This window comes from Oryctolagus cuniculus, chromosome 13, assembly GCF_051225735.1.
Source record: "Oryctolagus cuniculus isolate XC-2025 breed Fujian yellow rabbit chromosome 13, ASM5122573v1, whole genome shotgun sequence".
In the NCBI taxonomy this organism is placed as follows: Eukaryota; Metazoa; Chordata; class Mammalia; order Lagomorpha; family Leporidae; genus Oryctolagus; species Oryctolagus cuniculus.
In genome coordinates, this window is record NC_142879.1 from 71,355,515 (window position 1) to 71,371,423 (window position 15,909).

Consider the following 15,909-nt stretch of genomic DNA (forward strand, 5'->3'; position numbering starts at 1 on the left):
AAGCCAAACATCTGCCCTCAAAACAAACTGTTCAGAATCAGAATTTCAGTTTGATCACAGAGCTTTATGAATAAAAAAAAAAACTTAATTTTTTAGAATTGAACACATTTTATAGAATTTATATCGTGAACAAAAACAGCTAAACTAGGACAACTGTTTCCATTTTTCTAGGTTTTCCTTTTGAATGTCTATTTACTTATTCTCATCCACTTGAAAGGTAGAGGCACAGAGAGAGAGGGAGTCTTCCATCTACTGGTTCATTCCCCAAAGCCCACAACAGCCAGGGCTGGGCCATGCTGAAGCCAGAAGCCAGGAAATCCATCTGGGTCTCCTATGTGAGTGGCAGGGATCCAAATATGTGAGCCCACCATCTGCTGCCTCCCGAGATGCATTAACAGGAAGCTGGATTAGAAGCAGAGCAGTCAGGACTAGAAACAGGCACTGTGATATGGGATGATGGTGTCAGAAGCAGTAGTTTAATACACTGTGCTACAATGCCCAACCCTGCTTGTAGGGTTGTTGTTTTGTTTTTAAGATTTATTTATTTGAAAGGCAGAGTTACAGAGAGAGACAGAAGCAGAGGCAGAGAGGGAGATTTTTCCATCTACTTGTTCACTCCCCAAATGGCTGCAAAGGCTGGAGCTGGGCCGATCTGAAGCCAGGAGCCAGGAGCTTCTTCTGGGTCTCCCATGTGGGTGCAGGAGCCCAAGGACTTGAGTTGTCTTCCATTGCTTTCCCAAGTGCATTAGTAGGGAGTTGGATCGGAAGTGGAGCAGCCAGGACTTGAACTGGCACCCATAAGGGATGCTGGTGCTATAGACAGCAGCTTTATCCACTGTACCATAGCGCCAGCCCCTTGTAGGTTTTTTGACTACAGTTTATAAGGGAAATTTATTTGGCCAGTAAAACTAGTGGTAGCATATGTCTATTTCTGTGATGGAAGGAAATTTGATTGATTAGTTCAACTTCAATATGTACTTGTGGAGCAGGTGTGTGGCATAGCTGTGAAGGTGCCTCTTGGGATGCTTGCATCCTATATCAGAGTGCCTGGTTTGAGTCTCAGCTACAACACTTCCAGTCCAGCTTCTTAAGTATCTGCATCCTGGGCTAGCATTGTGGAGTAACAGGTTAAATCACCACCTGCAACACCGTCATCCTATATGGGCGCTGGTTCTAGTCCAGGCTGCTATGCTTCCAATCCAGCTTCCTGATAGCCTGGGACAGCAGTCGGGGGTGGCCAAGTGCTTGGCCCATGTGGGAGACCTGGATAAAGCTCCTGGCTCCTGGCTTCAGCCTGCCCTAGCCCTGGAAGTTTCAGTCATTTGGGGAGTGAACCAGCAAATGGAAGATCCCACTATCTCTATCTCTCCCTCTCTCTTGGTAATACTACCTTTCAAATAAATAAAATAAATCTTAAAAAAAAAAAAAAAAAAAAGGAGGGGCTGGTGCTATGGTGTAGTAGGTTAAGCATCTGCCTGTGGCACCAGCATCTTATGTGTGTGCTGGATCGGGTCCCAGCTGCTCCACTTCTGATCCAGCTCCCTGCTGATGGCCTAGGAAAGCAGTGGAAGATGGCTCAAGTTCTTGTGCCCCTGCACCTGTGTGAGAGACCCAGAAGAGGCTCCTGGTTTTGGATTGGCCCAGTCCTGGCCATTATGGCCATTTGGGGTCAACCAGTGGATGAAAGACCTCTATATCTCTCCCTTTCTCTCTCTCTCTTGTCCCTCTCTCTAATTCTGCCTTTCAAATAAATAAATAAATCTTAAAAAAAAAAAAAAAGGCAGGTGATGGCTCAATTCTTGGGTCCCTGTCACTCACATGGGAGACCCAGACTGAGCTCCTGGCTCCTTACTTCAGCCTGGCCTAGCTCCAGCTGTTGCAAACATTTGGAGGATAAAACAGCAATGGGAACCTCTGTCTCTGTCTTTCTCTGGCTCTCTCTTTGTGTCTGTTTTAGTGTCTTTCGAATAAATTATTTTAAAGTAACTAAACAAATAAATAATCACTGGTTGCAAAGACTCTAAAGCAGATAATTGATGAGGCCAAGTCTGGGGACTTGATCTCCTTTGCTGTCATCTAGGCAGTGCCCCAAATTCTCATCTCAAATGAGCACAGGACATTTTGAGTAGGCCATTGTGGAGCTAGGATACTGTGATACAACCTAAAAAATAAACACTAAATATTCAGCTTGGGGGTGGGCATTTAGTTTAGTAGTTTAGACACCAGCATCACACCTCGGGGAGCCTGAGTTCACTTCCTGGTTCTGGTTCCTGACCCCAGCTTCCTACCAATGCAGACCCTGGGAGGCAGCAGTGATGGCTCCAGTAATTGGCTTCCTGCCTCCCATGTGACTTTGGCCCGGCCCAGCCCTGGCTGTGGTGGCTATTTGGGGAATACACTTGGGGACAGGAGTTTTTCCTCTCTGAGTCTCTGTCTCTCTGTCTCTCTGTCTCTGTCTCTCTCTGTTTCCCTGCTCTCAAATAATTTGTTTTTTAGCTTGGCTGTTCGTATTACTCAGTGAGGTGTGAGAGAGGCAAGCTTTCTCCATTCTGAACTGCAGCCCTGTGTTGATCTCCACTTCTCAGGACAGAGTCAGGAAGAAATGAGAATTCAACAGTGATTGTGTTTGCTTTCTCTTAGAAGTGTGCTTACACATTTAATGAACATATGTAAAGATTTCTCTTATTTGATAAGTTATACAGTTTTTAGGGTATAATTATCTGAAAGGCAGACTGACAAAGAGCCAGGGAGGGACACTGAAAGTTCCCCCATCCACTGGTGTACTCTGCAGATGGCTGCAACAGCCAGAGCTGGGCCAGGCGGAAGCCAGGGTCCCAGAACTCTATCTGCGTCTTCCACATGGGTCACAGGGTCCTAATACATGCATGGGCCTCCCTCTGTTGCCTTCCCAGATACATTAGCAGAGAGCTTGAATGGAAGCAGAGGAGCCAGGACTTGAACTGGCACTGATAGGGGATGCAGGCGACCCAAGCAGCAACTCAATGTCCCGGGCCCCAGCACTACCCTGCAGGACATATCAGACCTGGGAACAGGAGAGGAGTACTATGGCCAGAACAAGATCTCTCTTTCTCAGTTTGAAACTGTGAAAGAAATTCTCAATAAAAAAATCTAACAGTTTACTCAGCATTCAGTAATAGTACAATTAAGATCATTTCACTCCTTTATAGTTATGATTGAGGGAGCAGGTTAACAACCGTGGAGATACAATGCAAGGTGGGTTACAAATCCAAATCTGTGTGTGTGTGTGTGTATACATATATATATATATATATATATATATATATGTATATGTATATATATCTTAAAATGTATTATGGTAATTTTACTTTTTGACTTTGCTGCTTTAACACTGCTGTTTCCAATTACATGCATCAAAAGAGACTTATCAGACACACTGTGTTAAAGGGACTGTATTAACTTTGCTGGAGTGTTCTGAGATACTTCTAGGCCCATGAGTCCATCTCAACATGTATCAGGTTGTTCACAGGAATGCTGTAGACTACTCCAAATGTGCTGTGGCCGCTGGTGAAATGCAAGTGTGTTTCCTCCATGTTGACACCCAGGGCCAAGATTAGGGTGAGTCCAGTCACATACCCAGAGCAGAGATTTTAAGGAGGCTCTGAGTTGAGAGCCATGAAAGGGCCCACACTGAGAATGAGTACCTCTTTACTCCCCTCTGAGTGCCAGGAACTGCTTAAAATGATAATGGATGGAAGCAAATCACAGCTCTTCTCAATGCATCTCAATTCCAAATACACACTTCACTTTACAATCTTGGGCAGTAGCACCAGACATTCATAAACAGCTGAATTCTAAACATCTTATTTCACCTCAGTAGTTGCATGGAAATAAACACGAAATTTTTAATACCAATCCTGATTAAAACTCTCATATGGTACGGAAAATGAGAGCAGATGGGATAGATGCATGCCTGGTAGTATTTATTATCTTGGAGGCTGCTGTGTGAAAACTAGCCTATTTCTGTGATTTGAAGGCTTCATCATGCTGAAACTAATAAGCCAAGAGGAAATGTTCTCGTTTATTTATTTATTTTTTAAATAGTTATTTATTTATTTAAAATGCAGAGTGACAGAGCGAGGGGGAGAAACAGATCTTCCATCTGCTGGTTTACTCCCCAGATGGCCACAAAAGCCAGGGCTGGGCAAGGTCAAAGCCAGGAGCCAGGAGCTTCATCTATGTCTCCAAGAAGGTGGTAGGGACTCACGTACTTGAGTATCTGCTGCTTCCCAGATGCATCAGCAGGGCACTGGACGGGAAGCAGAGCAGCACTGGATGGGAAGCATCACTTGATGTCCGATGCTGGCTTCCCAAGTGACAGCTTAACTTACTATACAACACCAACCCCAAAAATGTACATTTTTTAAAAATATTTATTTTTATTTATTTGAAAGGCACAGTTACAGAGACAGAGAGTGGGAGAGATACAGGAAGATATCTTTCATCTGCTGGTTCACTCCCTAAATGGCCACAACAGCCAGGGCTGGGCGAGACCAAAGCCAGCAACCTGGAGCTTCCTCTGGGTCTCACGTGTGTGCAAGGACTTGGGCCATCTTCCACTGCTTTCCCAGGTTCATCAGCAGGGAGCTGGATTAGAAGTGAAGCAGCCAGGACCGGCGCCGTGGCTCACTAGGCTAATCCTCTGCCTTGCGGCGCTGGCACACCGGGTTCTAGTCCCGGTCGGGGCGCCGGATCCTGTCCCGGTTGCCCCTCTTCCAGGCCAGCTCTCTGCTATGGCCAGGGAGTGCAGTGGAGGATGGCCCAAGTCCTTGGGCCCTGCACCCCATGGGAGACCAGGATAAGTGCCTGGCTCCTGGCTTCGGATCAGCGCGGTGTGCCGGCCGCAGCGCGCTGGCTGCGGCGGCCATTGGAGGGTGAACCAACGGCAAAAGGAAGACCTTCCTCTCTGTCTCTCTCTCACTGTCCACTCTGCTTGTCAAAAAAAAAAAAAAAAAAAAAGTGAAGCAGCCAGGACTCAAACCCACGTCCATATGGGATGCTGGAGTCACAGGTGGTGCCTTTACCTGCCACAATGCTGGCCCCAAAATGTACCTCTTTAGATTACAGTATCAATAAGCTATATTGTTACAGTATTTAAGTTCATTAAAACAAGAGTCTATCTGTGATAAATCACTTAACAGAAAAAAAATCTTCATAAAGGATGATGAATAATATCATTGATTTTCATCAAAATACTTTAAATTTCTAAGTTCCTACTATCATCATAATAGCGTTTGGATGACTTAGACTACATTTTCTCTCACAAGTTGCTGCTGATTATATTAGGATACCCATGTGATAACACCTGCTATCGCCGGGTTTTATTACACAGACATGGAAAGCTACCTATATTTCCAATTGTTCTTAAAAGTTTTAAGAAATATGAAAGCATAAAAGTCAATTAAAACTAAATAGATGTGGCTGGCATTGTGGCATAGCGAGTAAAGCCACCACCTGCGATGCTGGCATCCCATATGGATGCCAATTCATGTCCCGGCTGCTCCACTTCCAATCTAGCTCCCTGCTAATGGTTTGAGAAAAGCAGTGGAAGATGGCCCAAGTGTATGGGCCCCTGCACCCACGTGGGAGATCCAGATGAAGTTCCTGGCTCCTGACGTCAGCCTGACCCATCCCGACCCAGCCCTGGCCATTGTGACCAGCTGGGGAGTGAACCAGTGGCTGAAAGATCTCTCATTCTCTCTGTCTCCTCCTCTTTCTGTGTAACTCTGACTTTCCAAATAAATAAATATTAAAAAAAAAAAAAACTAAACTAAACCGAGGGGCAGGTATTGTGGCACAGTGGGTCAAGCTGCTGCTTGGGATGCCAGCATCACATATGGGCACCAGTTCAAGTCCCAGCTGCTCAGCTTCCTATCAGGCTCCCTGCTAAAGCACCTGGGAAGGTGGAGTAAATTGGCCCATGTGCTTGGCCCTTGCCACCCACATAAGAGACCTGGATGGAGTTTCTCGCGTCAGCATGGCCCAGGCCTGCTGTTGTGCCCATCTGGGGAGTGAATCAACAGATAGAAGATCTGTCTGTCTTTCCCTCTCTCTGTGCCACTCTACCTTTCAAATAAATAAATAAATCTTTTTAAAAAGTGTTACTGAAAAAAAGGTGGGGGTGGGTGGTGCTGTGGCACAGCAGGTTGAAGCCCTGGCCTGCAGTGCCCATATGGACACTGGTTCAAGTCCCAGCTGCTCCATTTCTGATCCAGCTACCTGCTGATGGCCTGGGAAAGCCGTAGAAGATGGCCCAAGTCCTTGGGCCCCTGCACCCGCGTGGGAGACCCAGAAGAAACTCTTGGCTCCCGGCTTCAGATCTGCTTAGCTCCAGCTGTTGAGGCCATTTGGGGAGTGAACCAACAGATGGAAGACTCTCCATTTTACCTCTCTACCTCTCTATCTCTCTCTGTAACTCTTTCAAATAAATACAATAAATCTCTAAAAAAAAGTGTTTCTGTAATTTCAAAATAGGAAGGTACTTCAAAAATTTCATGGGAACATGGACTCAAAAGTTAAGTTCATTCTGGTGCAAAAAATTTGTGAAATCCATGCATAGTTTTCTCACAATATGCATTTCCCACAAACTTTTTGAAGACCTCTTAGATTCAGAAGAGAGCGAAGAAATGAAATTCACAAAAATGACAAAAGGAGAAAGGCTTAGGAACCAGTTTTTTCTACTCACAGGAAACCTGAGTAACATCTTAGGAGAAGCAACTATGAGGGGTTTTCTGAAGTTGCGAATCATCTGTCGTCTAAGCAGGTGGAAATACTGCGCGGGAGTAGTTGGGTGGACCACGAACATGTTCACAGTGTCTCCATCCACCCCCTCTTCTGTGCTGTCACACATCTGGGAGAGAAGTGGAAAGAAAGGAGAACGCTCAGGTCATCTGCTTCCATCACTGTGGCGACAGGCTAGCCAAAGGGAAGCACAGCACTCTAGACAGTACAGCTCTGTAACACTCCCCGTAACAGAGAACCTAGAAGGTAAATGAATAGCCTGTGAAATAGTCACCAAAGCAGAGTTCTCCATTGCACCTCTCCGTTGGCCCCATTCTATGTCACCTAACAGTTTTCCCAAACACAGCCGAGTGTAAGAATCATCTGGGGAGGACATTTCTAAAATACTTTCGTTTTTGCCTTAAAACACATAAATTTTCAACCCAGAAGGTTGAAAAGCTCAATTAAATTTCAGAAGATCTTGATGGGATAGGAAGCTGGGGGGTGACCCCTAACCCTACCCTAGATACAGTGGAGGGAAGGAAAGGAGGTGGACAAAACCCTGAGAAGTCTCATTAACACCTGCCAATTGGGAGAGAAGGTGTGAGGAAGCACGCTGGGGGAAAATAAAGACAAAAATTCTCTGAAGTTGAAGCCCCTTCGGAACTCAGTAAGGTCAAATGGGGCCACAGGGCCTGCCTGTTTCAGGCATGGACCAAGACCCGTGGGAGTGATTCACATTCCTGTATGGGGACTCTTTGGAGGGGATTAGTTCCTGAGCGTCAGAGAGAATAGAGATTGGCCAGGAGGCCCTTCTATTATGTGAGACAATGGATGCTAATGAACTTGATCCAATCATTCCAAAAGTATACCCAAATCAAACACATTGTATGCCATGAATGTATACAAATTCTAATTTGCCAATTAAAAGTGCTTTTAATAAATAAAAACTAGTATAAATAAACTAGTAGTTTGCCGGCACCACGGCTCAATAGGCTAATCCTCCACCTGCAGCGCCGGCACCCCAGGTTCTAGTCCCGGTCGGGGCGCCAGATTCTGTCCTGGTTGCTCCTCTTCCAGTCCAGCTCTCTGCTGTGGCCAGGAAGTGCAATGGAGGATGGCCCAAGTCCTTTGGCCCTGCACCCCATGGGAGACCAGGAGAAGCACCTGGCTCCTGGCTTTGGATCAGCGCGGTGCGCCGGCTGCGGCGGCCATTGTAGGGTGAACCAACGGTAAAGGAAGACCTTTCTCTCTGTCTCTCTTTCTCTCACTGTCCACTCTGCCTGTCAAAACAAACAAACAAACAAAACTAGTAGTTTAATAACTACTTCTCAGTCTCATTTGCTCTTCTCTGCAACCCTGTAAGGCTGTGCTACCCCAGGGCTCGGTGCTGAGGCACCATCTGCTCTATCTGTAGTCCCACCTCTGAGGGTTTCACAAGCCTTATGATTGTAAATATTTGTTCACTGATGCCTCCCAGATTTCACATCCTGCCTACCTATTTCCTATATTCTTTTGAAAATTTGTAGTTTCATATTTCAATGTATTTCTTTAACTCATCTACTATTTATTTCTGTAATCTCATTTAAAAAAAAAATGAGATCATTTGAAAGGCAGAGTTACAGAGAGAGAGAGAGAGAGGAAGGAGGAGGAGAGACAGAGAGAAAGAGAGATCTTCCATCCACTGGTTCACTTCCCAAATGGCCACAACAGCTGGGGCTAGGCTGGGCCAAAGCCAGGAGCCAGGAGCTTCTTCCAGGACTCCCACATGGGTGCAGGGGCCCAAGAACTTAAGCCATCTTCCACTGCTTTCCCAGGCACGTTGGCAAGGAGCTGGATCGGAAGTGGAGCAACCAGGTCAGAAACCAGCACACACATAGGTTGCCAGTATCAGAGGCAGCAGCTTTACCCACTATGCCATAATGCCAGACCCGTGTAATCTAATTTTTACAGAAATTATTTCTCTGCGTCATTATCTATCAACGTAACTATCCATCTATCGATCTACCTACCTGTCTACTAATGATTCGTCTATTTGTATATTTTATCTGCACATATGCTAAAACTATTCATGATATGGTGTTGAAGCATTTTGGGAGATTAGTATTGATGTTTCCATTTACTTTGAAATAAACCAAAAAATAAGATGGATTGATGGATAAGGGATAATAGATGAAGAGACAAATGAGAAAACAAGTGTAGGAAAATAATAATGGTGGAATCTAGTGGGTGGACATATGAATGTTCACTCTAAATTTTTTTCAACTTTTCTGTATATTTAATTTCTTAATAAACTACAAGGTAGTAATATGGATAAAGGAGAATTTGTAATGATTCTCACAAAATGATAACAGGGCAGATGCTTAGCCTAGCAGTAAAGATGCCATTTAATGGCTTGAACAGCCCTTGTCTTAACTGTCAAGGAACAGTTTGTTTTTTTGTTTTTGTTTTTGTTTTTGTTTTTGTTTTCCTCAATGGAGAATGGGACTGGGAAAGGTAAAGGGAGGAGGGGGTGAGGTGTGGGTGGGGCTGGGAGGGCGGGTATGATGGGAAGAATCACTATCGTCCTAAAGTTGTACTTATGAAATTCATTCTTTTTGGAGGAGGGGGAAGATGCCATTTAAGACACCTGTGTCCTGGGACTGGCGCTATGGCATAGTAGGCTGAGCTTCTGCCTGTGGTGCCAGCATCCCATATGGGTGCCAGTTCATGTCATGGCTGCCCCACTTCCAATCCAGCTCTCTTCTATGACCTGGGAAAGCAGTAGAAGATGGCCCAAGTGCTTGAGCTCCTGCACCCACGTGGGAGACCTGGAAGAAGCTCCTGGCTCCTGGCTCCTGGCTTTGGATCAGCACAGCTCCTGCCATTGCAGCCATTTGGGGAGTGAACCACTGGATAGAAAATCTATATCTCTCTCTCTCTGCCTCTGCCTTTCTGTGGCTCCACCTTTCAAATAAATAAATGAAAATAAATAAAAATACAGACTCTTGGATACTCACTGCTCCTGAGAATTTGCTCTGAGCTGGTCCCTGTGATTCTGATGACCAGCCTGGTACAGAAGCCACTGAACACAGACCCATGTGAATGCTTTGATTGCTGTACACCCATGAAACCATCACAACAGACATACTAGGTTTCCAAGGAGTCCCAACCTTGCGTTAAACCTGTTTTGTTCCCATACTGCAATGTCTTGCAGTTTAAGGTGCATCTTCAGCTAGGTACAAGAAATACTTCTGTTCCAAAGCACCTGGCAATCAGCAAAGTGTCTCTTTGACCCGAGAAGGCCTTCAACATACCTGCAGGAAACGCTCTATTCGACAAGATGAGTGGTCTGGGCCAGCCCCGTCGTAGCCATGGGGAAGCAGGATGACAATGCCACTTTGCAGGAGCCACTTGGCCTCTCCTGGAAACAGAAAGAGAAGAGTCTGAAATGCCTTGGTCTGCTGCCTGACCCTGTCAAACTGTTTCCATTGCCTGCACTTCCTAGCCTGGTCTCGGGATCCCTAGCGGCAAAGCGTCCAGTTGGCAGCTCATTAGGCTGTCCCTTAGCAGCCACCCCCAGAAGGCTGGCAGGGCGATCCCCCAGCTCTCCAGAGACCCTGCAGTGGCAAGAATCTTTTTTATTCATTTGGGCCTGCGAGGCCCGGGACTGTGCATCCATCCCCTCACGATCACACTGACACCAACCTCCTGAGATGAACGTGTCGAAGATGATCTGGGCTCCGTTGAAGAAATCGCCAAACTGAGCCTCCCAGATGGGCAGCAGCTTTGGGCTCTCAATGCTCATTCCATATTCAAAGCCCAGGACGGCCTCTTCAGACAGCGGGCTGTTGCTCACCTAATCCCAAGGGAGAGAATGAAACACTGGATTGGCGTGCAAGGGGACACCTGACAGAAGCCAGCACAGGCAAGGCATCACGTGGGTACCAACCTCTCCAAGGGAAGTGGGGCTTTCAGTCGTGACCACAGGCCTTTGAGAGAGGACAGCCACTGCTCAGTGCCAGTGGAGCATATGAAGAAAGTTGGGACAGACAGGGAAAGAAAAAGAGGCTGCCATATGGGTATTAAAGACTTTCTTCGACAGTGGGCAAATACTTTTCAGGTGACCTACCTGTAGGGCTCAGAGGAAAACTGGACCACATAAGCTTTTGAATTATATATCATAAAACAAATGGGGAAAGATTACAAAAAGAAGGCCAAGGGGCCGGTGCTGTGGTGCAGCAGGTTAAAGCCCCGGTCTGAAATGGGTGCCGGTTCGAGTCTCAGCTGCTCCACTTCCAATCCAGCTCTCTGCAGTGGCCTGGGAAAGCAGTAGAAGATGGCCCAAGTTCTTGGGCCCCTGCACCTGTGTGGAAGATCCAGAGGAAGCTCCTGGCTCCTGGCTTCGGATCAGCTCAGCTCTGGCCATTGCAGCCATTTGGGGAGTGAACCAATGGAAGGAAGACTTTTCTCTCTGTCTCTCCTTTTCAGTGTCTGTAACTCTACCTCTCAAATAAATAAATAAAATCTTAAAAAAGAAAAAAGAGAGGTCTTCCATTTGCTGGTTCACTCCCCAAATGTCTTTAATGGCTGGAGCTGGGCCAAACTAAAGTCAGGAGCTAGGAGCTTCTTCCAGATCTCTCACGCGGGTGCAGGAGCCCAAGGACTTGGGCCATCTTCTGCTGCTTTCCCAGGCCATAGCAGAGAGCTGGATTGCAAGTAGAGCAACCAGGTCTCAATCCAGTGCCTATATGAGATGCCGGCACTGCAGGCGGCAGCTTTACCTGCCACGCCATGGCGCTGGCCCCAACATTAGTTTTTATTATAAAGAAGTACAGGAGCCAGCGCTGTGGCACAGCAAGTTAAAGTCCTGGTCTGCAGCACCAGCATCCCATATGGGCACTGGTTCAAGTCCTAGCTGCTCTATTTCTTTTTTATTATTTTTTATTTATTTATTTTTTGACAGGCAAATTGGAAAGTGAGAGAGACAGGTCTTCCTTTGCAGTTGGTTCACCCTCCAATGGCCGCCGCGGCCAGCACGCTGCGGCCAGTACACCGCGCTGATCTGAAGGCAGGAGCCAGGTGCTTCTCCTGGTCTCCCATGGGGTCTCCATCCTCCACTGCACTCCCGGACCACAGCAGAGAGCTGGCCTGGAAGAGGGCAACCGGGACAGAATCCGACCGGGACTAGAACCGGGGATGCCGGCACCGCAGGCTGAGGATTAGCTTATTGAGCCACAGCGCCGGCCAGCTGCTCTATTTCTGATCCAGCTCTCTGCTATGGCCTAGGAAAGCAGTGTAAGATGGCCCAAGTCCTTGGGCCCCTGCACCAGGGTGGGAGACCTAGAGAAAGCTCCAGACTCCTGGCTCTGAATCAGCTCAGCTCTGGTGGCTGTGGTCATTTGGTGAGTGAATCAGTGGATGGAAGCCCACCCCCTTGCTTTACCTCTCTCTGTAACTCTGTCATTCAAATAAATAAAATAAATCTTAAAAAAAAAAAAGAACTACATTTCTCAGATTTACATGTGTTGCAAATAGGGTTGGATCTCTCTTTACTTACATCTGTGCCTGTCCTCATGTCCTTCCTCATTTCTCTTCCCATCTGAAGCTGACACACCACTCATTCTGAATCCACTCATCCCTTCTTGAATGCTTCTCCCAGGACAGGACATAGCTCCATCACCTAACTCCTCCTTTCTGAATCTCTCCTCATTGGCTTTCTCCCCTCAGCATATATGCCTAATCAAAAGCTTAAAAACAAAATAAGATATATTCCCCGACTCAAAGTCCCCCAGCCATTCCTTTCTTTCCAAGCTTCTAGAAAGAATAATCTAACCCACCAGTCCCGAGCTCTTTACCTCCTGTTTGCCCTTTAACTCAGTGCAATCTCCCTTCTGCTGCTACCATTCCCTAGGAATGGCTCAACATGAGGTCAGCCCTTGAGCTTCTGGTGGCTAAGTGCAACGGCCCTGCCATTCTTCCTCTTGACAAACTCCTTGAGTACCACGCCACAGAGAGCCCCAGTTTTCCTCCCACCTCCTGGGTCCTCTTTGGGAAATGCTTCGCCTCTGCTATTCCTTCAGTGTTGCTTCTTCCAGGACCCTTCTCCTGAGCATCTCTTCTCATCCTGCTCTCCCAGGGAGATGCCCTTACCCCATGGTTTCAAACGCTGTAGACCCTCATGACTTCTCTGGTCTCAAGACCAGAATCCTTTATTACCTCTAGATATGCAAATCTAGTTGCCTGATAGAAACCTCAACGTCATTAAGCCCCCTCAAAGTCAAGGGCCCAAATATGAGTCCATCATCTTTCCTTACTAAGCCTGTTGCCCCTCTTCTCCTCTCTATTTGGATGGGCGTCATCACCATACACCAGTTGCCCAAGTCAGGACACCAGAGGATAACCTAGGCTAAGGTTTCTTCTTTCCTCTCTCCTTCTCCCACTAAGTCCTGCCACTTTCACTTTCTGCCTTTCAAATAAATAAATAAATCTTAAAAACAAATAAATAGCAATATTCAAAATGGAAGATAAACATCATATTACAATTCAATAGAAACCTCATTTGAGGTGGGGTACACTAAACATTCTAGTATGCAGTCCATCAGTCTGACTTGATCCAAAGAATGATTTTTTTTATTAAGATGAATTTCTTTATTTGTAAATAAACTTTTTTTTGTAAAAATGAATGTATTTATTTGAAAGCAGAGTAACACAGAGAGAGGGAGAGACAGAGAGCTTCCATTTGCTGGGTCATCCCTGACAACAGCCAGCATTGGGCCAGGTAGAAGCTGGGAGGCAGGAGCTTCATCCAGATCTCCCATGTGGGTGCAGGGGCCCAAACATGGAGGCCATCCTCTGCTGCTTTTCCTAGGCCATTAGCAGAGAGCTGGATCGGAAGTGGAGTAGCCAGGATTCAAACAGGTGGCCATATGGGTTGTCGATGTTGCAGCTAGTAGCTTTACTTGCTATGCTACAACACTAGCTACCAAAGATGGATTTTAAACTAACTTAAGAAAAAGATGAACTGAGTGCCCGTCAGTCTTCCTGGAACACTGGTTTTGCCAGGTGAATTTATTATAAGAGGATCAGTGAACTCAAGACTATATGCTCAGGCCAGCGCTGTGGCATAGTGGGTCAAACTGCCACTTGAAGTGCCAGCATCCCATTTGGGTGCTCCCATTCTGCTCCACTTCCAATCCAGTTCCCTGTTAATGTGCCTGGGAAAGCAGAAGGTAGCCCAAATGCTCGGGACCCTGTCACCCCATGTGGGAGACTTGAAAGAAGCTCCTGGCTTCCGTCTGGCCCAGCTCTGGCCATTGCAGACATTTGGGGAGTGAATTAGCAGATGGAAGATCTCTCCTTGTCTCTCTGTAACTCTGCCTTTCAAATAAAAGAAGTAATTACATCTTTAAAAAAAAAACAAAAAACCTTTCTGTTCAGACAAATGGCTAGAATAGGAAGGAAGATGACATACCCCTCAACTTGTCTTGCAGAGTAAGTTAATTTCACAGATATCACATGCCAGGTATTATACTAGTTGATGGAGAGACAAGAATGAGAAGACTCAGGCTTTTCCCTAAGACACTAAAGAGACTGGCACACAGCATACATGGTTATATTTACTCATCAAGCCCACTAAACTGCAGGGAATAAGAGAACCTGCAGGAAGCATTTTGTTTTAGTATATAAGAAATATTGGCTTATTATCCACATCTTTAACGTTAATGAACCACCACATTACATGGATATTAATGTCAATTCTGAACTGACAAAATGCACATCCATTGGACATTTACATACTTACAGAGAAGTAGCCCGAGTAAAATAGCTCCAGTCTGCTCCCCAGCCTGTTACCTCTATTCCAAATACATGGGCCCACACTGTCTACCCATTCAGCACCTCTTTATTTAAAAAAAGGCTAAGTGCACAGAGTTGGCAACATCTGTCATAAGCAGCACCAGTCTTCCACAACGGAGGTTGAAGGAGCGTACCTCTAGGAAGCCTCTCTGGTTAGGGTCCATGTGGTTCAGGGGGATGTAGGTGTCGTCAGTCTCCTGGCAAACAACCATTGCATGCCTTTGACTAAAAGTCCCACGGCCGACATCTTGACCACTCAGACGGACATTAAAACCTAAAGCAAGCAAGCAGGAAAAAAATAAAAGTCCAGATCCCTATGAATAACCCACGTCATCGTAAGGCATGGTGACCCTGAATTCTTACACATAATCTCATCCTGGGAATTAGGATAACAGATTCTCCTTATTCATATATACCTGGCCTATATTCAAGAATCTATAGCTGGGGCTGGCATTGTGGCATAGTGTGTTAAGCCACCACCTGCAATACCGGCATCCCATATGGGTGCCAGTTCCTCCACTTCTGATTTGAAAAAAATCTATAGTCAAGGTGAGACTGTGTAAGAATAGTCATCACTTGGGACCAGCACTGTGCTGTAGCAAGGTGAGCCTGTGATGCCAGCATTCCCTATCAGAGTGTTGTTTCAAGTGCTGGCTGCATTACTTCTGATCCAGAACCCTGCTAATGCACCTGTGAAAGCAGTGGAACATGGGCTTGGGTCCCTGCCACCCACGTGGGAGACCTAGACAAAGTACCAGGCTCCTGGTTTCCATCTAGTCCAGCCCCAGCCATTGTGGCCATTTGTAGAGTGAACTAGCAGATGAAAGATCTCTGTGTCTCTTCTTCTCTGTAACTCTGCCTTTCAGATACATAAAATAAAATCTTAAAACACAGAAGAGTCATCACTTGATGTTGGCGCCGTGGTGCAGCAGGTTAAGTAGCCACTTGTGATGCTTACATCGCGTTTCAGAGTGCCAGTGAGTCCTGGCTGCTCCACTTCCAACTCAGTTCCCTCCTAATGCTCCTGGGAAGAAAGCTGAAGCTGGCCCAAGCATTTGGGCCCCTGACATCCAAGTGGGAAACCCAAACGAAGTTCTGGGCTCTTGGCTTTGTCTTGGCCCAGCCCCAGCTGATGCAGCCACTGGGGAGTTAACCAGGAGATGAAAGATCAGTAGCTCTTTTTCACTCCCTTTCCTCTCTTCTTCTCCCCCTGAAACAGCCCTCGCCCCCGTCACTGTGCCTTTCAAATAAATAAAATAAATCTAAAAAAAAATTAGTCATCACATGCCCTATAATATTTAGGTAAAAACACCT

General features: G+C 46.2%; 1 protein-coding gene across 6 annotated transcripts in view; it reads right to left on the bottom strand.

Moving 5' to 3' along the window:
- DHTKD1 (dehydrogenase E1 and transketolase domain containing 1) overlaps nt 1–15,909 on the bottom strand; it is a 59,725-nt gene that overhangs the window by 7,026 nt on the left and 36,790 nt on the right. For all 6 annotated transcript variants that reach the window (XR_016219125.1, XR_016219124.1, XM_002717511.6 and 3 more), the window contains 4 exons: nt 14,730–14,869; nt 10,447–10,597; nt 10,056–10,162; nt 6,725–6,889 (listed from right to left, as the gene is read on the bottom strand). Coding sequence is in view for 4 of the 6 variants with exons in the window: in XM_002717511.6 (XP_002717557.3) it covers nt 6,725–6,889; nt 10,056–10,162; nt 10,447–10,597; nt 14,730–14,869 (563 nt within the window). In the remaining 2 variants the exon portion in view is untranslated. The remainder of the gene's footprint in view (nt 1–6,724; nt 6,890–10,055; nt 10,163–10,446; nt 10,598–14,729; nt 14,870–15,909) is intronic.